Source organism: Sphaerodactylus townsendi, linkage group LG01 (assembly GCF_021028975.2).
Source record: "Sphaerodactylus townsendi isolate TG3544 linkage group LG01, MPM_Stown_v2.3, whole genome shotgun sequence".
NCBI classification, from domain to species: Eukaryota; Metazoa; Chordata; class Lepidosauria; order Squamata; family Sphaerodactylidae; genus Sphaerodactylus; species Sphaerodactylus townsendi.
This window is the reverse complement of record NC_059425.1, coordinates 5,643,652-5,666,627: the sequence shown is the minus strand read 5'-3', so window position 1 is coordinate 5,666,627 and position 22,976 is coordinate 5,643,652. Positions and strand designations below refer to the sequence as shown.

General features: G+C 56.4%; 1 protein-coding gene across 2 annotated transcripts; it reads left to right on the top strand.

Annotated features, from left to right (window-relative positions):
- The first annotated feature begins 3,384 nt into the window (after positions 1-3,384).
- NES (nestin) lies at positions 3,385-20,284 on the top strand. 2 transcript variants are annotated; one of them, XM_048509264.1, is made up of 5 exons: positions 3,385-4,492; positions 8,321-8,445; positions 10,717-10,787; positions 12,580-16,088; positions 16,348-20,284. In XM_048509264.1, the coding sequence occupies exons 1-5, from the start codon at positions 3,689-3,691 to the stop codon at positions 18,757-18,759; spliced, it is 6,921 nt and encodes a 2,306-aa protein (XP_048365221.1). In that variant the 5' UTR covers positions 3,385-3,688; the 3' UTR covers positions 18,760-20,284. The 2 variants fall into 2 exon arrangements, with proteins under 2 accessions (XP_048365221.1, XP_048365211.1); XM_048509254.1 differs by having other exon boundaries at positions 12,580-16,131; positions 16,391-20,284.
- Positions 20,285-22,976: the final 2,692 nt, after the last annotated feature.

Sequence of the window (22,976 nt, the reverse complement as noted above, 5' to 3'; positions counted from 1 at the left end):
AAGCCGGGCTCTGTGCTCTTCTCCAGTCCACCCACCGAACAAGCTGGAATTCCCCTCGCCCGCCCACCCGCCGGCCGGCCGGCCTCCGAAGGAATGTTGCTGTTGGAAGATGCGAAATTCTGGCCGAGATGTGTTTTTATTGGAAGAGGCGGCACGGGCGAAGGGCGGGGGGGGGGGGGCAAGGGGGGCACAGCGGATTAGAGCACCCCCCCCCCCACATCCATGTATGCTGCCCCAAGCCCCTTGTAGGCAGAGCAGCCGTCAAGCAGCAGCCGGGTTTCCAAGTGAGCACCTTAAAAACCCATCCAAGCCAGTGTGGCGCAGTGGTTAAGAGCGGGTGCACTCCAATCCGGAGAAGCGGGTTTGATTCCCCACTCTGCCACTTGAGCTGTGGAGGCTTATCTGGTGAACTAGATTAGCTTGTGCACTCCCAACACGTGCCATCTGGATGGCCTTGGGCTAGTCACAGTTCTTTGGGGCTCTCTCAGCCCCACCCACCTCACAGGGTGTTTGCTGTGGGGGGGAGGGAAAGGAGATTGTCAGCCCCTTTCAGTCTCCTTGCAGGAGAGAAAGGGCGGATATAAATCCAAACTCCTCCTCCTCTTCCTCCTTAAAACTGATGAGGTTTCTTTGCTTTGTTTCTGGCCACTCCTCGTAGAGCATTTCCAGTTGGGAGACTCCAGAGTCAGTCACGTGGCTGTTTCTGGAACTGTAGTGAGCCATTGGAGGGGCTCCGGGGGTCCTGCCATGCTGAGTAATCCCATATGATGACTTCAGGAGTTCCAAACAATAAACAGAAGATTTCATTTTATTTATGTTATTAAACTTGACGCCCTGCCCTTTGCCAGTAACGCTGGGCTGAGGGCGGCTTCCGTACTTAATCGCATCAAAATGTCATAAAGCTATACAATGTAAAATAAATTGAAATAATGATGATATTCCAACAATTCAGCATTAAAACACAACACACAGCTTCATTTCAACGGCAACCAGGCAGGCATCCCTAATGGGCCCTGAAACAGCCTAGAAATGTGTCTGTCCGTGCCTCATCATGGACCCATTCACTGTCTGGATGGGGAGGCGGGGGGGGATCAGGGGGGGGCAGAAACATGAAACGGACCCATAGTTGCCTCAACCCAAGGCCCGCTGGAACATCTCCACTTTGTAGGTCCTGTGGAGCTGGCTAAGATTCCTCAGGGCGCTGGTGTCAGGGGACAGGGAGCTCCATCAGGCCGGGGCCAGGGCTGGAAAGGCCCCAGCTGAGGCTAACCAAACGTCCTTGGGGCCAGGGGCCACCCGGAGGTTAGTGCTGGAGGACCAAAGTGTCCTTCGTGGGCAGTATGGGGAGATGGGGAACCTAAGATACAAAGATCCTAGAAGTTAACACCAGTGGCGTAGCACCAAGGGGACCAGGGGGTGCACAATGTACTGGGGGTGGGGGGTTGGAGGGGACGCTGAAGATTTGCAGCAGGAGGAGGAGGAGGAGATTTATACCTTTGTCTTCTGTAAGGAGACTCAAGGCAGCTAACAAACTCCTTTCCTTCTTCCTCTCCCCACAACAGACACCTTGCAAGGCAGGTGGACCTGACAGAGTTCTGAGATAACTGTGACTGGCCTAAGGTCACCCAGCAGGCTTCACATGGAGGAGCAGGGAAACAGATCCCGTTCCTGTGCTAGGAGTCCCCTGCTCCAATCTGAGAGTGACACTCGCTGGCTGAGCTCCCAGGGGAAGCGGGGCTGCTGGCTGGCTGTTCCTCAGGGCAGAGGTTCACATTCGGAATAACCCCCCCCCCCATGCTCGCTGCCCATGTCAGCTCAGGGAAGGTGGGGGGCTTCGTCCGGCTGCCCCATCCTCGGGGCTCAGGGCTTGGCTTTCTGAGCAGCTGGTGTCTCCCTCGAGCCCACCAGGGGGCCCCCTTGCTTCATTTTGGAGTCTTCCTGCAGCCACGTGCGGCTTCCAGGCCCCCAAATCCCAGCCCTGCATCCAGGGGACTGGCCGTGATTATATATACACACCTGAGGGATGAGGAAGGGCCCCCCCCTTTGCTCATCTGCCTCCGGGGAAGAGGCTCCAAACGGTCGTCTTCATCCAGCCAACTCTTATCTGCCAACTGCCTCTCTTTTTTTCCCCTCCTGTGAAACTTTTGGATGGTGAAGTTCAGTGGTGGGATCCAAAAATTTTAGCAACAGGTTCCAATGGCGGTGGGATTCAAACAGTGGCATAGCGCCAATGGGGCTGGGCGGGGCACGACGGGGGCGGGGCCAGGCATTTCGGGGTGGGCATTCCTGGGCGGGGCTGTGGCAAGGACGCAGGGCGCGAGCGCCCCAGGTGCACTTCGCCCCGCCTCTAGATTCAAATAATGACTGTTTGAAGTATTTAAAAAGCAACATACCGAAAGGTAGCGTATTATTTCTTTTTTATATAATTATATTGATTGATTTTAAATAATAACATGAGAGAAACCAAAAACTGTTTACAATTCTTAATATATTACAAACATATCTAATTGTCTATCTCTCTCAACCCCCCTCAACTAAAGCATCCTATATTGCCTCCCCCCTTCCCATATTTCCCTCCCTCCCTACTTTCTACTTCCCCTTCAGATTCCTATAACTACTTTATCTATTCCACTTGAAAGAAAACTAACAGAGGAAGAGATCCAAAATCCTTAATCTAAAAGAGTAGTTTAAACTTTCACATCCTGCATGTGAGCTCCCAAAGGCACCTGGTGGGCCACTGCGAGTAGCAGAGTGCTGGACTAGATGGACTCTGGTCTGATCCAGCTGGCTTGTTCTTAAGTTCTTAAACTCCTCTCTTTCCAATATAAATTCAAGGGGAAAGAAGAAAATGAAAAAACTTTACCTATAATACTTTCCCAACCTTTATACCAATGAACAAAAAAATAGAATTACTATGTATTGTATTATTTCATATGGTTCATACACACATGGGGGGTGTCATAGGGGCAGGGGGGCCGCAGGGGGCCCTGGGGGGCGATTTTGCATCCCCCACTTGATGAGATTTGTTGTAACCGGTTCTACCAAATAGGTGCGAATGGGCTGCCCCCCACCTCTGGTGAAGTTTCTCACAATTTTGCTCCAAACTAGCAGGCCCCGTGATTACCAGCCAGGACCATTTCAGGCCCACCAAGTAGTTGGGAGGGGCGGCTGGGCCCTGGACAAACGCCGGCTGTGGCAAACTGGCCACAGACGAAATGGTCATTCGCTCCCCTTCAGGTTCCCCTGAAAGCCACTGGTGAGAAATGTCCCCTTTTGCCGCAAGGGTCAGGTGTCTCTGCCTGTCTCCGCTTCCTTGCTTCTCCAAAGTGGGTGTGCCTCGTTGCTTCTCAGGGCTCTTAGTCTGGGGATGGACGGTCCTGTCCCCTCCGAGGACTCCCTCTTTGTTCCTTTGGCCGCAGATCTCTCCTTCCCTATAAGGGTTGCCTTTCGGCCCAGGCTCTCCCCACCCCACCCCACCCCCTTGCCAGCTGGTAGAGCAAAGGGTTAAGTCCAGCTGCCTCTCCAAAGAGCCTCCCCCTCGGCATGAATAGCTGTGCAGAGACGCCTGGACGAAGACGGGACTCACTCCGCGTTGGCGGCTTCCCTGGCGAGAGCGCAGCCCCCTCGTGCCTCCTCCTCCGGCCCCTGCTCTGTGTCGGTCGGACCCTGTGCCTGGACCAGGCCAAGTATGGAGAGCTTCCTGGAACGCAGACCCTTGGGGGAGGAATCCCTCCAGATGTGGGACCTGAACAAGCGCCTGGAGGCCTACCTGGCCAGGGTGAAGTTCCTGGAAGAAGAAAACGAGGTGCTGAAATGTGAGATCCGGGGCTTGAAGGGGAGCCCGCCTGAGGGCTCTTGGAGGGGCAAGTACGAAGAGCAGCTGGCCGCCTTGCGGGCCACCCTGGACGAGGCCTTCAGGGAGAAGCACGTGGCGGAGGTGGCCAAAGCCAACCTGCAGGAGGAGGTCCAGCAGGTCAAGAGCAGGTGTCAGAAGGAGCGGGCTGCTCGCGAGGAGGCCAAGAAGCTGCTGGCCTTGAGCAAGAAGGGCCTGGAGGAGGAGAAGAGGAGCCACATCTGGCTGAGGGAGAGGGCCGCCCAGCTGCAGAAGGAGGTGGAGGTGCTGGCCGAAGCCCACGGGGAGGAGAGGGCCCGGCTGGACCAGGAGCTGGCCGGCTTCTCCTGGGGCCTGGAGGGCTTCCGCGGCACCCTGGGGACCTTCCAGCCCGTGGAGGTGGAGGACTATTCCGAGAGGCTCTCCCACATCTGGCGGGGGGCGGTGGAGACCTACAAGACGGAGGTCTCCCAGCTGGAAGCCTCCTTCGGGGAGGCCAAGGAGAGCCTCTGGAAGGCGGCCGAGAGCAACCGGCAGAACCAGCTGCAGCTGCAGCACCTGGAGCGGGACTGGGCCGGCCTCAAGGCCCGGAAGGAGACGCTGCAGGAGCGCCTGGCCCAGCAGTGGCAGCACCAGCGAGGAGAAGCCCAGAAGCTGCAGGTGGGGCAGGGGCTCAGCCAAAGTCTGGTTCGCGGGGAGGACTGGGGGCCCAAAGAGGCACATCGGGGGGGGGGGGGGGGGCCCAGGGATCGGCCAAGGGTTCTTGGCTTCCGCCTCTGGGAAACAGGAGCCGGGGGAAGGGGACCACTGCTTGGCTTCAGGGGAGGCTTCCAACCAGGACAGGTCCGTGGGGGCAGAGGGGACAGAGGGGAGTCAGGACCGGGGCAAGGGGTGCAGCAGGGGGCAGAGCCCAAGTGTGGGGATCTCTGCGCCGTGGCTGGCCCCACATCTCCAATAAGGGAGTGCCCACCCCACCCCACTGGAATGGGGGTGCCACAGCAGAGCCGCTCTCCGCAGCAGGGGGTTTCTCCTAATGTCCAACTAGAACCCACCCTCCTGTAACTAGAGCCCCGCCCCAGTTCTGCTCTCCGGACAAGCGGAGAAGACGCATCTGCCGTCTTTGCCAGCACAATCATGCTGAGGAGCAGCCGGTGTATCTCAGCGGGTGGAGCACTCATCCAGGGTGCAGGAGTTTTGGGTTCAAATCTCCACCGTGGACCAATCACTCTCATTCTGCTACCCCTACCTCACCACAGTGGCGTAGCACCGAGGGGACGGGGGGCATGATGCACGGGGTGTGCTGCGGTGCGGGGGCATGGCGGGGGCATGGCAGGGGTGCTCTGGGGCGTGGGGACGTTCTGGGGCGTGTCAGGAGTGGCAGAGGTGCAGGGCACACGCGTGCCCTGGGCACAGTTCCCCCCCCCCACTACACCCCTGCCTCACCAGGGTGTTGTGAGCATATAATAGCAGAGGGAGGATAGCAAGAGACCGGGCACTCAGAGCCACGCAGTAAGAGGGATGGGGCAGAGCACGGTCAGTGCCTTTCTTTGCTGCAAACCGTAGAAATCTCTCTCTGCCCAGCCACAGGAGAGATGGCACTAGTTCCCCGGGACTAGTTTTCAGACTAGGTGATTGGCACTGAGGAAAGTGGGGGTTTTCAGTGGGTTCATAACTTAAGCAGTCCCAGCTTCGGGGGGGGGGGGCTGCCTGCCTGCCCCTCCCTTTGCACCTTTGGTCTGCTCAAGAGCAAAAGAGGGCGAGAGGCAAGGCAAGAGGATTCGTTCTGCACACAGATCTCACAGTCCTGTTGGACTGGCTCAGCCACACGGGGCTGACCCAGGAGGTCGACCCAGCTGGTTCTCCACCATGAATAAAGGCGTGTGGTTGTTGTGGGCTTTCCAGGCTGTGTGGTTGTGGTCTGGTAGATCTTGTTCCTGCAGGTGAAATATTAGGAACAAGATCTACCAGACCATGGCCACACAGCTTGGAAAGCCCACAACAACCAGTTGAGTCCGGCCGTGAAAGCCTTAAACAATGCATGTGTGTTTGTGTGTGGGGGGGGGGGGGGTCTTAAGGGGGCTCCCAGGGAAAGGGTACATTTTTAGTAACAGGTTCCCATGGTGGTGGGATTCAAACTGTGGTGTAACACCAATGGGGCTGGGTAGGGCACGACAGGGGCGTGGCCAGGCATTCTGGGGGCGGGGCATTTCTGGGCAGGGCTGTGGCAAGGACGCAGCCGCTGCACCGGTCCTTGGGTGGGAAACGAATGCACACAGGCGCAGGCTGCCACGCCCGCCGGTGCACCTCCTGCTAGACTGCTTCAAGTTCTGCGCGCTACTGCTGAGAGGAGGGGCATGACTAAGGCAAAAATCACGTGGCAAAATCACCCATTAGTCACCCCCTCTCGGCCCACACAAATAATTAGGAACCTACTCTCGGGAACCTGTGAGAATCTGCTGGATCCCACCTCTGCCTTTATTGCTCCAAGGTCTGTAGGGTAGTTCTTGCCGGCTTCTGCTCTTCCCAAACCACAGTCAGCAGCTCTGAAGCAGGAAGGAGTGGAACAAACGGCCTGTTCGCTTTCTGGCAATGAGCGAAACGGTCCTCGTGAATTTAGAGCATTCATTATCTGCGCATAAATCAAATAGTTCCACCATCTTCAACAAATTATTATGGGGTAGGTGCACTAGATAAGTACCGTCAGCCCACTTTTGCACCCAAAGGGCTAATACTCTGGTCCCAAGACAATAATTGTTTCTGAATCTTTATAATATAACGTACATGCAAGAAATGCTTCTCTAACCGTCCACCAAAATAAATCATTCAAACTTACAAGTGACTACTATATCGACAATGCATTTACAAGTGTATTAGCTTTTTGGGTGCAAAAGTAGATTGACTGTACTGCTAAATCAAATGGGCCAAGGCATCCAATAAGCAATGCAATAGGACTAAGATTCCAAATTATCGAAGCCTGACCAACAGAAACCCCGCTCAGGATACTGTTGATGTAAATAAATTATCATTAACCTTGATGATATGTATTAAATTGTAAAGGGGCTTAAAGAAAAACAGACCAATGATCAGTCACATTATGAAAAATGATAATATGTCAATACTAATTTTATTTTGCAAGAGAAAATTAGAAAGCTATAATGGAAGTCATTTATCAGTGTATTGATATGTTTTGCAATATTACAATTTATATTAAGAAGAGCCGTCACTGGTAATTGCTTTTGATTTGATTCCATTGTGTTTTTTTCTGATTTGCTAAATTCTATCTCTAAAAAAAATTAAAGAAAATCCTCTCAGGTAAGACTAAGCACAAACCCTGCCGAGAGGATTGCAGAAGGACAAGCAAGCGCAGTAAAAGCGTCGTGGGGCATACAATTACTGTCATCCCGTTCCCTTTTGCAAGCCCTCCACAAGTTCCACTGACAGCCAGGGCGGTGTAGTGGTTAAAGACTCTAATCTGGAGAACTGGGGTTGATTCCCTGCTCTGCTGAATGAGTGACGCTTATCTGGTGAACTGGGTTTGTTTCCCAGCTCCTATACATGATGCCTGCTGGGTGACCTTGGGCCAGTCACAGTTCTCTCTGAACTCTCTCAGCCCCACCTGCCTCACAGGGTATCCGTTGTGGGGAGGGGAAGAAGAAGAGTTTGGATTTATGCCGGCCTTTTCCCTTTCTGTCCTGTAAGGAGACTCAAAGGGACTTACAAACTACCACAACAGACACTTTGTGAGGCAGGTGGGGCTGAGAGAGTTCAGAGAGAACTGTGACTAGGCCAAGGTCGCCCAGCAGGAATCATGTGGAGGAGTAGGGAAACAAATCCGATTCACCAGGTAGGACTCTGCCGCTCATGTGGAGGAGTGGGGAATCAAGCCCGGTTCTCCAGATCAGAGAGTCCACCTGCTGTTGACCACGACACCAAAATGACATACATTCTCTGTTTTATTCACAACAGTCCTGTGAGGTAGGTTAGGTGCTGAAAGTGTGTGACCGGCCCAGGTCACCCGGTGAGCTTCTGAGGCACAAGAGGGGGGAGGCTCTGGGCCCTCGTCCAATTGGCCGTGCCCGCAGGGGCTGATGGGAGTTGCAGTCCATGAACACCTGAAGCGCCAGAGTTGGGCCCCTCTGCTCCAAGGTCTTCCTGATTAGATGATAGGAAAAAAATCAGGACAGAAGGTTTGAGATGTGGCCGTCCGCCTCCGCTGGGCTGTTGGGAACCCCCCAGCCAAGAACCACAGCAGTGGCCCCCATTCCCACCCCCGCCCACTGCTGGACGCTCCCCCTGCAACAAGACAGGCCAGAGCTTGATGGGGGGAGGTTCTTGCAACCTGGCCATGCCCGGTCACCACCTCTCCCTGGCAGCCCCGTGGGGTTCTGGGGGGGGGGGGGGGATGAATGGCCTGCTCTTGGTCATCTGGTCATCTGGTCATCGGTCAACTGCCCCTGACAGGCGGCCTCTTCTGCTCTCCCTCCACAGTTGGCCATGGAGGGGCTGGAGGAGGAGAAGCGGGCGCTGACCGTCCAGATCGGCCAAGTCTTGGAAGACCAGCGGCAGCTGATGCACCTGAAGATGTCCCTCAGCCTGGAAGTGGCCACCTACAGGTGAGTCCATCGGCCGTCCTGGCTGGCAGCCCCCTCCCAGCCCCCACCCCCAGCACCTGCATTCTGCAAGCCTGCGAGACCCCCACCAAGGGTTGCCTGGCCCCCAATGGGGGAATGGGAGGCAGGGCTACCAGGACCAGGCTGGGAAACGCTTGGAGATTTGGGGCGGAGCCTGATGAGGACAGGGACTCAGTGGGGGGGGGGGCACCCTCCCAAGCAGCCATCTTCTCCTGGGGATCTGGTCTCTGGGGTCTGGAGATCGGCTGCCCTTGTTCCAGGGGATCCCCAGGTGCCGCCCCCCCCCCCCCCGGAGCTGCTGCCTTTGCTGGGGCACTTTGTCCAGCAGGAGGACAGCCCCTCCCCAAAGCCGAGTGTCCCTTTCTGGGGGTCTCACAAGGCCAGGAGGCAGGCAGAGCAAAAGCCGTCTTCTGCCCACCAGCCAAAGTGGGGGGGGGTCCTCTCCCAGAGTGACTGAAATTGGGGGGGGGCACTTTGCAGCTGACTTCAGAGCAAAATGGGCAGCGCATCCCTCCTTGGCCCTTCTGCAAGCCCCCCCCTCCCCTGCAGTCCGGTGGGGGCTCTTTCTCCTCTCCCCCTTCCCACGGGAACCTCCCGCACTCCCACCGCCCTCCCCGCCTCCTCACCTTCCCCGCCTCCCTCTCCAGATGGCTCCGGACAAAAGCAGGCGGGGAGGGGGCAGAAGGGCGCCCAGATTAGCATGAGAATAGGGGGGCCCTGCTGGGGGAGAGGGGCAGCCGAGGCTGGGCATGATGTCACCGGGAGGGGGGGCAGAGGGTCGCCCGCACCGACTCCGCGGCCTGCTCAGGAATGCTTTTCTCCTTTCACACGGCACAGCGTTTGTTGGCGAGCCCAAGGTGGTCGCTGGCCACAGACCCACACACGCCACAGGCTACTCGGGCAGCCCTCCGGGGCGGAGGGGCTGCACTCAGGGGGCTCCGGCTGGAATCGCAGCAGCTTGTAGCCACAAGGAGAGAACGAAGCACAGCTTGGAGCGTCCACCAAAAGGACTGCCCAAGTGCTCCCCAAGAAAGGACTGCCTGAACTCTGGCTCACTTTCCCGGGGGGGGGGGGGGGGCATTCTACCCAAAGGGGTGGGGGGAGGGGGCCACAGCTCAGAAATCTGCAGCGGCCAGCGCAGCACAGCAAACAGCTTGGTGGAGAGGGAAGGGGGCCTGTTGGCAGGACAGCACAATCGGGGCCCCTCCTGAGCAGGCAGCAGAATAGGTGACCTTTGCCACACGTGGACCCCGTAGAGCTCAGGAGGCTGGGGAATCTGCAGACAGGGGTCAGCAACCTGCGGCTCTCCAGATGTTCATGGACTACAAATCCCATGAGCCCCCACCAGCATGGCCAATTGACCATGCTGGCAGGGGCTGATGGGATTTGTAGCCCATGGCCAATTGACCATGCTGGCAGGGGCTGATGGGATTTGTAGCCCATGGCCAATTGACCATGCTGGCAGGGGCTGATGGGATTTGTAGCCCATGGCCAATTGACCATGCTGGCAGGGGCTGATGGGATTTGTAGCCCATGGCCAATTGACCATGCTGGCAGGGGCTGATGGGATTTGTAGTCCATGGCCAATTGGCCATGCTGGCAGGGGCTTAAGGGATTTGTAGTCCATGGCCAATTGGCCATGCTGGCAGGGGCTTACGGGATTTGTAGTCCATGAACATCTGGAGAGCCGCAGGTTGCAGACCCCTGGTCCAGATGGCTCACAGGTGCTGCTCCCGTCCCAGGGATTCTCTGTTCAAACGGAGGTGCTTCCCAACAGGGCCAGCTCAGGGCTCAGGTCACCCCAAGCGAGGAGCCCCCCACTGTCTCCTGGGCCCGGGCTGCGGCCACGTTGCTGCCACCTGGCAGGGGCCCAGGAGGAAGCTGAGCCCGCTGCGTGCCACCCCCCATCCCACCCACTTCATCGGGCTGTCCCAGTCTGAAGAACTTGCCTTGCTTGGCAGTTTGGCTCTGAAGTCCACTGGATGGGGGGGAGAGGAGGAGGTCTGACTATTGCACGCCTAAAGGAATCAGCTGGGGAGGAGCCACGGCTCAGGGGGCGGAGCATCTGGCTGGCATGCAAGAGGGGGTGTGTGAAATGAAAGGGCCAGGCCGTGGGGGATGCAAAAGGCCCTTCTCGGCATGAGGCCCTGGGGAGTCGCTGCCCGTCCGAGCAGACAAGAGTGGCCTTGATGAGCCCAGGACGCGGCCATTTCATGTGTGTGTCCCCCCCCCCCCTCCAATTCTGCCTTTCAGGACTCTTTTGGAAGCAGAGAGCACGCGGCTGCAGATGCCGGCAGAACCCACACTGGCCCTCAGCCTGCAAGGTGAGTTCCAATGCGGGGGGGGGGGGGGCAGCCGGTCTTCCTCTTGAGGAGTGGGAAGGGCCTTGCACTTTGGGCGGGGGGCTGCTGTGTTGACCACCGTCATTCCAGAGGGGGAGCAGCCGGCACTCTGGCCGCCTCCTGACAACATTTATTCCAGCACCAGTCAGCTTTCATGAGTCAGAGCCCCCTCCCCCAGATGCTGCCGCAGAGGTTGCTCTTCTTGGAGGTGCCCCTGGGCTTGCGTTTTGTTCCCTGCTCTGGCACCAGTCCAGAGGGAAGGGGGAGGGGGGCTCAGGCAGAGGCATACTGGGGGAAATGGCGCTCGGAGCAACATCTGCTTGGGTGTTTGAAAGTTGCAGGAGCCGGCCTACAGGGAGGCTGCGTGGGGTGCCGCTACAGTGGGTCAACTCCTGTCCTCCCGGGCCTCCTGGGGGGGCAGGCAGGAGTCGACCTGCAGGCACAACAAACAACTCACACCTCGGCACAGGGCGCCCCTCCATGGCGTGTGCCCGGGGACAGGGGTTACCCCAAGTTCCCATTAGTGGTACGCCACTGCGCTCAGGCTTTCAACAAGAATCACATGTTTGGAAGGGGCCATCAGGCCATCTAGCCCGACCCCCTGATCCATTCAGAGTCAACCTGAGTATCCCAGGCAAGTTTTTTTGTCCAGCTGCTGCTTGAAGACAGCCAGTGGGGGGGGGGGGAGCTCACCCCCTCCCCAGACAGCTGAATCCACTGCTGAACTGTTGTTACTATAAAAAATGGTCCCTTTCTACCTGTAATGAATGCCCATTATCGTGAGTCTTCTCCTCCACTGCCGACAGGGATAGTTCCCTGCCCTCCTGTAAGTGAGTGACAGCCCCCCAAATGCTTCAAGGGGGCAATCATGTTCCCCCCCATGCCCTCAGTCTCCTCCTTTCCAGACTAGACATTCCCAAGTCCCTCAGCCCTGCCTCGCAGGGTCTCCTGGCCCCTGTCTGCACCCACTCCGTTCTGTCCTTCTCCTTTTTCAAGTGAGGCCTCTCCAGAACTGCACACCAGACTCCAGGGGAGGCCTGACAGCGAGACTAGGACACCTTGTGATTTCGATGTTATGCCTCTGTTGATACAGCCCAAGACCGCATTAGCCTTTTTTGCCGCTGCATCACACTGGCTGCTCATATGTCACTTATGGCCCACTTGCTGCACCCCAAGATCTTCTTCGCACACACACTGCTGCTCAGTAGTATATCCCCGTCCAGTATGTGTGTTCCTCATTTTTAAATTTAGACTTCATGGAAACATGAAGATGGTCACCCACCGCAGGGGGATTGCTGCCTGCCCTCTCGTTGCCCCTCCCGTCCAGGCTGTTGCATGCCAGCTGCAAAAAACCATCTGTGCTGGATGAAGGAAATGGTCTACCTAGAAACGTGAACCTCCAAAAGGTGGCCTCCTTTTGCTAAAAAGAGATTGGGCGTTTTGTCAAAGGCTTTCACGGCCGGAATCACTGGAGTGCTGTGTGGTTTCCGGGCTGTATGGCCGTGTTCCGGTAGCATTTTCTCCTGACGTTTCGCCTGCCTCTGTGGCTGGCATCTTCAGAGCAGACGCCAGCCACAGAAGATGCCAGCCACAGATGCAGGCGAAACGTCAGGAGAAAATGCTACCGGAACACGGCCACACGGCCCGGAAAAACCACAACAACACCCTAGAGAGTGGGTGTTCCCCAAAAAGGGCATTGAGCAAAATGTCTGATGCAAGTATTGACTGTTGCAGTGGCCGGTGTTGATGTTGTCCTTCCTTGTGTCTCCTGCAGACAGCAAACGGGAAGCAAGTGTCAGCCACCTCCCAGGAGTGTCTCTGGAGAGAGGGCGCTCGGGATCCCGGGACATCAGGCCAAGCCCTGCTGCCTTCTGGACGGGAGGGGTGGCGCTCCCGCCCCGCAAGAACCAGAACGGCTCCTTCACAGTCAGCGTAGCCTCTGGGCTCCCCAAGAGGAACCAGAGCCCCGGGCTGGGAGAGCCCCAGAAAGCCAAGGCCTTTGAGGGGATGGATGTCCCAGACTTCATCGACTCCGCTGCTTTTAAGCTGGGCTCCCTGCCACAAAACGAGGGGGTGGCCGCCCCCGACACCGGGACCGTTTCCCAGTCATTCGCCCACGAAGTGCCCCCGCTTTTCACCTCCCTCAGACCCCCGTTCTCCAAGGTCTCGGCAGAGCCCAGCTCAAGTGCAGGGCAGAGTGGGGGTGAAATCTCAGCCCAGGTGAAAACAGAGGAATCGGGGAAGAAAGTGGAGCTTCATGAGGAAATGGAAGAGGAGGAGGAGGAACCATCTGGCGAAGAGCCCCTTTGGACGGCCGCTGCGCACAACGGGCCTGGCCCCTCCCGGCTGGTCACAGAAACCTCACTACAGGAAGTTCCAGGGGGCCCCGTCCGCTTCGAGGCTGGCTGGCTCAATGTGGCCGGCACCCCAAATGGCATTCCCGTGGATGAATCGGAGGAGGAGGAAAACGGGGCAGCCATATCTCCGAGCACAGCAGCGTTGGGGGATCCCGTCCCAGAGCCCCGTCACTCAGCAGACCTGCTGGAGGACATCAACGGCTCTGTGGACTCCGCTGAGGGTCACGGCGCTCCAGACGCAGCCGTGTGGATGTCTCACGGGGCAGATCCTTCCCCTCTACAAGACGCTGAATTGGTAGAGGAAGAGAGAAGTCCTTCCGCCCGGCAAAGCAAAGGGGACTTTGCGTTTGACATTCCAGTCACTGGTGAAGCTGGCTGTTGCAACAGGATGAGTCCAATGGAGCAGACTGAGGGGGGCAACGAACAGCCCCCACATTTCCAGAGCCTTGTCCAGAGGGACGAGTTGGCCGAGGGCGCCAAGGACACAGAATCAGGCAGTCAACTGGACGTGGACGCAGCTGCCTTTCTCAGCAGCTCAGAGCCTGGCCTGAGCTATCCCGAGGACCACACAGGTGCCCTGGGGGCCGACTTGGAGGAGGCCGATGGAGGAGCAGAAGACCTTGAGGTAGTGAGCACAGAAGCCCTGCATCTCTCGGAGGATGAGGAGGAGCGGAGAGCACTTTCCAGTCCTTCCAAGGAGAGTGAGGAAGGGGACTTCCAGGCAGAGATGCTGGAAAGTGAGTTCCTTCAGGCAGAAGAATTGGTGGTTGAAACTTTGTCACCCATAAACCACTTGTTTTATTCTGCTGAAGGTCACCAAGAACCTTATTTTCTTGGCATAGAGCAGGAAATCCCTGAGGAGCAAACACGATTTTCCAAATCGGATTCTGTCTGGCCAGAGCAAGAGGGGGAAGAGCAGGACTCGGACCTTAGAGTGATCTCAATCGCTGATGAGGCCATCTTGAGAGATGAACACACCACAAACATCTTGTCAGCGGAGCCCAGGGTCACCGAGGAGGCAGGGGCTGAGGAAGAGCACATTTGGGAGCCGCAGCAGCATATAATGGGACACAAAGGCCTCCTGGAAGAAGAGGATGCTCTGGGCAAGGAAGACAGAATGGAGACGAACGAAATCGCCAGCTTGCAAGATGCAACCAGTGAGCAAGAAACTGTCTTGCAGATGGAAAATGTGGAGAGTGCTCCAAGGAAGGGAATTGCCAAAGGAGAGCAAGGAGAGGAAATGGTGGAGCCGTGTCAAGGAGACCTCCAAGTGGAGCGGTGGATGGAGGATGGAGAAATCACCACCAAAGGAGAGGAAACGGGGGAGGCATGTCAAGAAGCCCACCTAGCACTGCAGTGGGTGGAGAAAGAAGAAATCACCACCAAAGGAGGTGATATATTGGAGGCAAGTCAAGAGGACCACCCAATAGAGCAACAGATGGAGGAAGAAGAAATAATCACCAAAGACATAGCAGAGGTGTGTCAAGGAGACCTCCCAACAGAGCAGCAGGTGGAGGAAGAAGAAACCACCACCAAAGGACAAGAAATGATGGAGGCTTGTCAAGGAGCCCACCTAGCAGAGCAGTGGGTGGAGAAAGAAGAAATCACCTCCAAAGAAGAGGAAACAGTAGAGCCATGTCAAGGAGACCTCCCAACAGAGCAGTGGGTGGAAGAAGAAGAAATCACCACCAAAAGTGAAGAAACCATAGAGGTGTGTCAAGGATCCGTCCCAACAAAGCAGCAGATGGAAGAAGAAGAAACCACCACCAAAGGAGAAGAAATGGTGGAGGCTTGTCAAGAAGATCACCCAGCAGAGCAGCAGGTGGAGGAAGAAGAAATCACCACCAAAAGAGAGGAAACTGTGGAGGTGTGTCAAGGAGACCTCCCAACAGAGCAGTGTGTAGAAGAAGAAGAAATCACCACCAAAAGAGAAGAAACTGTGGAGCTGTGTCCAGGAGACCTCCCAACGGAGCAGTGTGTAGAAGAAGAAGAAATCACCACCAAAAGAGAGGAAACTGTGGAGGTGTGTCAAGGAGACCTCCCAACAGAGCAGTGGGTGGAAGAAGAAGAAATCACCACCAAAAGAGAAGAAATTGTGGAGCTGTGTCCAGGAGACCTCCCAACGGAGCAATGTGTAGAAGAAGAAGAAATCACCACCAAAAGAGAAGAAACTGTGGAGCTGTGTCCAGGAGACCTCCCAACGGAGCAATGTGTAGAAGAAGAAGAAATCACCGCCAAAAGAGAAGAAACTGTGGAGCTGTGTCCAGGAGACCTCCCAACGGAGCAGTGTGTAGAAGAAGAAGAAATCACCACCAAGAGAGAAGAAACTGTGGAGCTGTGTCCAGGAGAACTCCCAATGGAGCAGTGTGTAGAAGAAGAAGAAATAACCATCAAAAGAGAAGAAACTGTGGTGGTGTGTCCAGGAGACCTCCCAACGGAGCAGTGTGTAGAAGAAGAAGAAATCACCACCAAAAGAGAAGAAACTGTGGAGCTGTGTCCAGGAGACCTCCCAACGGAGCAGTGTGTAGAAGAAGAAGAAATCACCACCAAAAGAGAAGAAACTGTGGAGTTGTGTCCAGGAGAACTCCCAATGGAGCAATGTGTAGAAGAAGAAGAAATCACCACCAAAAGAGAAGAAACTGTGGATGTGTGTCAAGGAAACCTCCCAACGGAGCAATGTGTAGAAGAAGAAGAAATCGCCACCAAAAGAGAAGAAACTGTGGAGCTGTGTCCAGGAGACCTCCCAACGGAGCAATGTGTAGAAGAAGAAGAAATCACCACCAAAAGAGAAGAAACTGTGGAGCTGTGTCCAGGAGACCTCCCAATGGAGCAGTGTGTAGAAGAAGAAGAAATCACCACCAAAAGAGAAGAAACTGTGGAGCTGTGTCCAGGAGACCTCCCAACGGAGAAATGTGTAGAAGAAGAAGAAATCACCACCAAAAGAGAAGAAACTGTGGAGCTGTGTCCAGGAGACCTCCCAGCAGACGATATTGGCGCAGAAAAGAAGAAGAAATCACCACTGCAAAGAAGGAAGAAACTGTGGAGCCAAGCGATCCAGGGAGACCTCCCAATGGAGCAGTATGTATTGAAGAGAGAGGAAATCACCACCAAAGAGGAAAGAGGAAGAAACTTTGTGGAATGCGTCCAGGAGACCTCCATGAAGACAGTAATGAGTGGTAGAAGAGGAAATCACCACCAAAAGAGAAGAAACTGTGGAGCTGCGTCCAGGAGACCTCCCAACGGAGCAATGTGTAGAAGAAGAGGAAATCACCACCAAAAGAAAAGAAACTGTGGAGCTGTGTCCAGGAGACCATCCAACAGAGCACCAGCTGGAGGAGGAAGAGATTACCGCCAAAGGAGAGCAAGGAGAGGAAATGGTGGAGGCATGTCATGGAGACCTCCAAGTGGAGCAGTGGGAAGAAGAGAACCCCAAGGCTTCACCTGAAAGTGACGTGCTGGATAGAGAAGTATTGGTAACAGGGTCAGAATCAATGGAGGCTGAGGAGATGGGGGGGAAGACGAGCCCTGTAGAGATGGAAGAAACAGGGGGCTATGTCATTACAGGTGATTTGCAGCAGAAAGAGGACCCTCAAGTCAAGGTGGTCCAGGCCGACCCTCCACAGGAAGAACAGCGTGTTACTCCGGAGAGAGAAGAAACCTTCCAGAAGCAACATCCGCCACCCCACGAAGCCAGCCCTGGGGGATCGGAGGTTCCTTCAGAAGTGCGGAGCAACACTGCCACTGGTTTTGAAGCTGAGTCCCACAGTGGCCCGTGGGACGGGGATCTGTCTTCTGAAAGCGACCATCAGTTGCAAAGTGATTATTCAGGGTCCTTGGAGTCCTTCGAAGTGTCCCCAAACGCCACCAGTGAAACAGAAGGGATTGAAAAGGAGCTGGAGGGCAGTAAACAGATCAGACTGGAGGAAACGTTGCCAGATAACACACCTTTGCATTTGTATGAGGAACATTTGTTGGTTGTGGCTGGGAAAGTCCAGCTGCACCCAGAGAACGAAGAGGCGGCAGAGACAGCCCTTTTCACCACAGACAGCACCTGTGCTGCGGACGCCACCGAGCAGCCGGTGGAGGAAGCGTGTCCATTCCGTGCCCAAACAAAAAAGAATAATGCTGCCCGGGTCCTGGAAGGGGCAGGTGAGGAAGGAGAATCTGCTCCTAAGCAGCATTCCCCCGACTCTGAGGAGCTTCCTGTTTCAGAAGTTTTTGAAGAAGAAGCTGAAACTGTGGGACTCACTGGAAATGGTGAAGAAGAAGACAACCTGCACTCCTGGGAACCTGAGAAGCCAGGCGCGGAAGCCCATTTCCCCTCAGGGGATGCAGAATTCGATGAACAGCACGAGAAAACCTTGCAAGGTGGAAGTGGCTCAAGGAAAGAGCCCGCAGGCGGAGAGATGGCTCGTGAGGAAACCTGCAGCACAGACTTCGTTTGGGAGGCAGAAGGAAACACCATATTCCAAGCAGATCAGCCTGGTCCCTTCTATGCTCAGGAATGTGTCTGGGGGGGAAGTGGCGGCAACCCTTTGGAATTTAGTGACCCCCACAATATAGTGTCTGAAGGTTCTCATAGGGTTTCTCCTCTGACCAGCGTTGCCGACCTGGGAGAAATTGTGTTGGAAGGAGAGCAGTTTCCCGATGGCCAGAAAGAGGCTGCAGAATTTGAAGGTTTGGTGTACAGTGAGGACGAAAGGGGGCTGGAGGTCCATGGGTCCCAACCCATCTCTGATCTGGAAAACCGTGGAGGAGGAGATGCCGCCCAACCAACAGACCTGACTGAAATGAATGCAAGTATTATGGATCTCACAGATCCTTCACCAAAGGCAGAAGCCAGCCTTCCCATAGACAGTCTGAAAGACTCTGATATCCTGGAAATCGTAGAACAAGCCCTGGAGTTCAACCAAGAGGTTATCAAGGCTGCCGAGCAAACCTCAGAGGCCCAGGGAGACATTCGTCACTCCCCAGAGGGAGAGAGTCATGGCAGCTGTCTTGCGTTACCTGATGCAGGTAGATCCCAGGTTCTCACAGCGGCCCCAGAGGCCCTCTCCCCCGGGGCTCAAGACCCAACAGGACCTGGGCATCTGTGGGTTGAAAAAAATAGTTATGTGCTGCAGCATGACTCCAGCCTGCCACAGTTCACCACCGAGATACTGAACGGCCTTGGAGACCTTCATCCTGGCCACGGGGAGTCTGGCGTGGGCTCTCCCAGGGAAGGCCTAACTCAGGAGGTGGCCACCAGCCAGCTCTCCCAGGGGGAGTTCCTGGATGACCTGTCCCTGCTAGAGACCATGAACCAAAATCCACCACAGACCCCCGCTGATGAGGAAGCGCCCAGAACGGGAGGAATCAGTCCTGAAATCCAGAAGGCCGTTCCACTGGAGCACAGAGGGCCGGCGGGGCCAAACGTGGACAAGAGCTTCTTTGCAAACATCATGCAGTCTGCTCACGTGAAGGGAAAAGACGCCGAGATGGAGACCGTGTCCATTCCACCACGTTTTGGAGAAGAAATTCTCCACCTGGAGTCCACTCAACACCTGAAGTTCCAGCCAGGAGATGAAGAAGAGTTATGGTCTCCAGAAGACAACTGAGGTGTTTGGGGGGGCATTTCTTTTAACCTCCACACTATCTCCCCCCTCCTCCAATCTCCTTCACTCATTGGAAATCTTTCAATAGACAGTCACATTGACAATCAAAGACGTTGTGTGTAGACAGAGTATTTCCCCTTCCAGGACTTCCGCTCTGCAGGAGCCATTTAAAAAGGACAAAACAAAAAGCAAAGGATGTTCAAGTGAACTAGAGAGACAGAATCCAGGGCCAGGGGTGGGGGCGGGGGTGTTATCTGTCCCTCGAGGCAACCCATTCTTTGGGGGGAGACACTGGCAGAAGCCTGCAGTTACCGTCTGCAGCTGGGAATGTCCAGGGGAGAAAGATCTGCGCCTTTGGAGCACTCAAGGAGGTGAGCTCATCTCCAGCGCCCCAAACCTTCCCGCTCAGGGCCCAAATAATTTAACTGCCTGAAACACTGGAGGAGGGGGGGCAGGGAGGGGCAGGAAGGGTGGCCCAGCCTCATTGCCTGCCCCTCAGGTGGCCCATTCAGAGCTTCTCACCTGTCAGGGGAGTGGAGAAATTGGCCACAGGAAGGGGCTGCTGGGCTAGTCCGTTTCAGAAGAGCAGCCGCCCCTCCACTCAGGAGGGCCTCCGGAAGTCCTTCTCCCCCCAGCCGCCTTGGGGCCTGGGGGGGGGGGGGGCTGCGTGTCTGTCCCAGGGGTGGCTTCAGGGGCGGAGGTTCCCGGTCCCCCACGTGACCACACAGAGCTGCTGTGTGGTGAACCAGCCCATCAGCCCAGCCAAGTCAGCACCATCCGCTCAAGCTGGCAGGCCGCTCTCTGGGCTCTCCGGTGGAAGCCGTTGACGCCACCTGCTGCCTGGTCCTTTTCAACTGGAGGTGCTACCAGGGACTGAACTCGGGACCTTCTGCTTGCCAGGGGCTCCACCTCTTAGCCACAGCCCATCCCAGGATAGACCCACACAAAGCACACGCAACACACACACAAACACACACACGCGTCCCTCAGTGGGTCTGCCAGCAGGAAAGAAGGAGAGCTTTTCAAAGGGATGGTGTCAGGCCAGGAGGGACAAAGCAGAGCCTTTAGGACTTCTGGCCTCTCAGCCGGGGGGCAGGAGAGGGAAGAGGCCCTGGAAAACCAAGGATACCCCCCACCCCCCTAAGAGGGTGAAGCTCTGCCCCCTTGGGTGCTGCTGTTGCCCTTGTCCATCAGATGGGCGGCCCCCCTCTCCTTCCTGCTACTCTCGGCTCACAGGTGCAACGCTAAGTGTTCCCTCTGTGGTGGAGGCGCACCGGACTCCGCGCCATCGGCCCTGGGAAGGAAGGAAGGCAGCCCCCCTCCCCCCCTTGTGGGACTCCAGAGAAGAAGGGATGTCCTCAGCAAGCAGTTGAATAGGAAGGGCTGCTCTCCCCAACGCCCTCCCAACCGATTCCTTTCAGGAAAACTTCACAGATGTCCTCATTCAATTCTCTCTCTCTCTCTCTCTCTCTCTTTCTCTGTGTGTGTGTGTGCTCATTTTACAAAATACATTAAAAAATTAAAAATGGTTGGCCTTTGTGCAATGCTGCCAGTTCATGCATTTTATAAAGGGGTTAGATCCAAAGGCCCTGTCTGCTGCTCCCCAAGATTTCTTCTTTGCTTTGATTGTCAAAGGCTTTCACGGCCGGAATCACTGGGATGTTTCCAGTAGCATTTTCTCCTGACGTTTCACCTGCATCTGTGGCTGAGGCATCTTCAGAGGTTCTGATGGCAGTAAAGCAAGTGGAGCATATACTTTACTGCCATCAGATCCTCTGAAGATGCTACTAGAACACAGCCATGCAGCCCGGAAACCCCACAACACCCCAGAGCTTTGATTCTCAAAACGTTATACCTTGAAAACCGTCTTGGACTCTAAAATGCTCCTCTAGCTGTGCCACTGAGCCGTGCTCTGGCCAGCGTCCTTGGGCTGAGCAAACAGTTGTGGGGTGTGGCCTGCCCCCTTGCCCTGTGAGGCTAGTGGCCCCTGGTACACAATGCCCGGTGAGACTATGGGCCCTGCCACACGCAACAGTGAGGACTGTGACCCAGCAGTTCTGCAATGGTGGGAGACCAGAGAGAGGGACACAGTTGCCAACGAGCCTTCGATTGTGCTCAGCTGCAATGAGAAATTAAGCCCGTGCTGTTGGCACACAAACACACGCAGCAGCTTCATGCAAGCAGGCTCATCGTGGCTGACTACCCACGGGCGCAGAGGTGTGCGGTGGGACAGGAAGCGAGTCAGGGCAAGAAATCTTGCCCCACCGGTGCTTCTGGAGCGACTTTTCACGCCAGGGTGGGGTGGGCCTGGGAAAGGCCAGCTGTGGGGAATCGGCCAATGTGAGCACACGGTACAAATTCTGAAACGTGAGCGTTGCCTTTTGAGACGGGCAATCTAGTTTGTGGACTGAAACCCCAGGAGTGTGGATGGCACAGCAAAACTTAGGGCTGGTTGTTGCATGGGGGGGGGGGGCGGTGCGAGGTGCAATGTAGACCCACCCCCTCTGCCAAGTGCAGGAGCGGCGCGCAGTCTGGAGAAAGGCAGCTGCAGTTGAGCAGGGTCTGGGTCTCCGGCCAGGGACTGCTGCTCCCACCTGCTGTAGCAGAGCTGCCCCCTCTCCTGACCCCCGCCTGCCGGGCAAGTCAAGCAGCCTCTCGCTGTGCAGCCACCCCCCGTGGGCGACCCGTCCAGGGCTCTCCCCCCTGCCGCGTTCCCCTGCTGCTCGCTGAGAGGCGGCCAAGAGGGCTGCGCACACGGAATCAGCGCTGCGCTCAGCTGCATGAAGTGTTCCCCTTTCTGCTCGGCAGGATCCTCCACGGTCACTTGGCAGGCTGCAGCTGACCCTGCTGGCCAGTGGTGGACAGACAGCGTGGCCTAGTGGTTAGGGTGCAAGACTACGAGGAGCCCCGGGTTCAAATCCCCACGTAGCAATAAAGCTCCGTGACAGATTTTCGGGCCAGTCTCAGGGGTATTGCAAGGGAGAAACAAGGATGGGAGGGAAAGGGCGGGCAAAGGACAGGGGGAGGGGCCTTTTCAAGCAAAGGGAGGGGGAAGCACGTCTCTGGGGAGGGGTCTTTGAATGGCTGCGTTCAAGGGCAGAGCCACTGGGCATCCTGCCTCGTGCTGGGGTGGGCTGGAGCTCAGGGCCGTCTGCACCGACTGGCCGAGGGGGGCAAAGGGCTTTTGCACCCCTGACTTTGACTGGAGCTGCCGGGGAGGGAACTGGGGGTCCTTCTGCATGCAGAGAGGATGGTCCCCCCCAGCCCAGGGCCTAAACCCCTCCCTCAGGAGGACTGCACCAGCTGTGGAATGCACATCTGTCCCGGTGCCTTTGATAGCCAGGACTGCCTGGGGGTCTCCTGTAGCAGGCGCCCACCTGATGCCCCCGTCTCCGCAGGGCCGGGAGTCTTCTCGGGGGGGGGGGTGGGGGGGCTGGCTTGGTCTGTGCTGGCGCTCCCTGTGTCCACCTCATGCTGAAGCCCCCGGCGGCTGCAAACAGAGGCCCCCACTGCCGAGGTCCGTCGTAGCCCCCGGCACAGGCCAGACGGCGCGCTGCTCCTTGGGCGTGGCTGCTCCTAGGAAAGGCAGCAGGCGCCAGGCTCCCCGTCAAGCCCCGGGACTGCCCGTGGGGGTGGCAGCAGCTGCAGGGCCTCCTGTGCTGACGGCACGTGCCTGGCCCTGGCATCGCATTGGCAGACCGCAACGTGGCATTCCAGGACGCCCATCAACAGGGCTCTTCTGGAGAATGACTGCTGAGTCACGCTGGGCAGGGAATGTGGGAAGACCGCCAGAGTCACCAGCTCCTGGACAGGCCTGAAGGTGGGCGGGGGGGGGGGGTTCAAGGTCCTCTCGGGGAAAGAAAGGCAGCGCCCATTAAAAGAGTCTCTCAAAACATGGGATCATAGGGATGCCAACCTCCAGGTGTTCATCTCCGGACAACAGAGATCAGTTCCCTTAGAAGAGAACGTGGTGGTCTCGGAAGGCCTTGTTGGGCCCCACTGGGCTCCCTGTTCTCCTCGGGCTCCACCTCCTCTCTCCAGAAGTTTCCCAACCTGGATCTGACAGTCATAGAATCATAAAGAATTGGAGGATACCCCAGGGGCCATCCAGTCCAACCCCCTGCCATGCAGGAACAGACAATCAAAGCACCCCCGACATATGCTCATCCAGCCACTGTTCAAAAACCTCCAAAGAAAGAGACTCCTCCACTCGAATTCCA

Bases quoted from the DNA above. Each gene is read 5' to 3' on its own strand.
- NES (XM_048509264.1), top strand. From the start codon at position 3,689: ATGGAGAGCTTCCTGGAACGCAGACCCTTGGGGGAGGAATCCCTCCAG. The intron at 10,788-12,579 runs GTGAGTTCCAAT...TGTCTCCTGCAG, and splicing joins ACTGGCCCTCAGCCTGCAAG to ACAGCAAACGGGAAGCAAGT. The intron at 16,089-16,347 runs GAAATCACCACC...GTGGTAGAAGAG, and splicing joins AGAAATGTGTAGAAGAAGAA to GAAATCACCACCAAAAGAGA.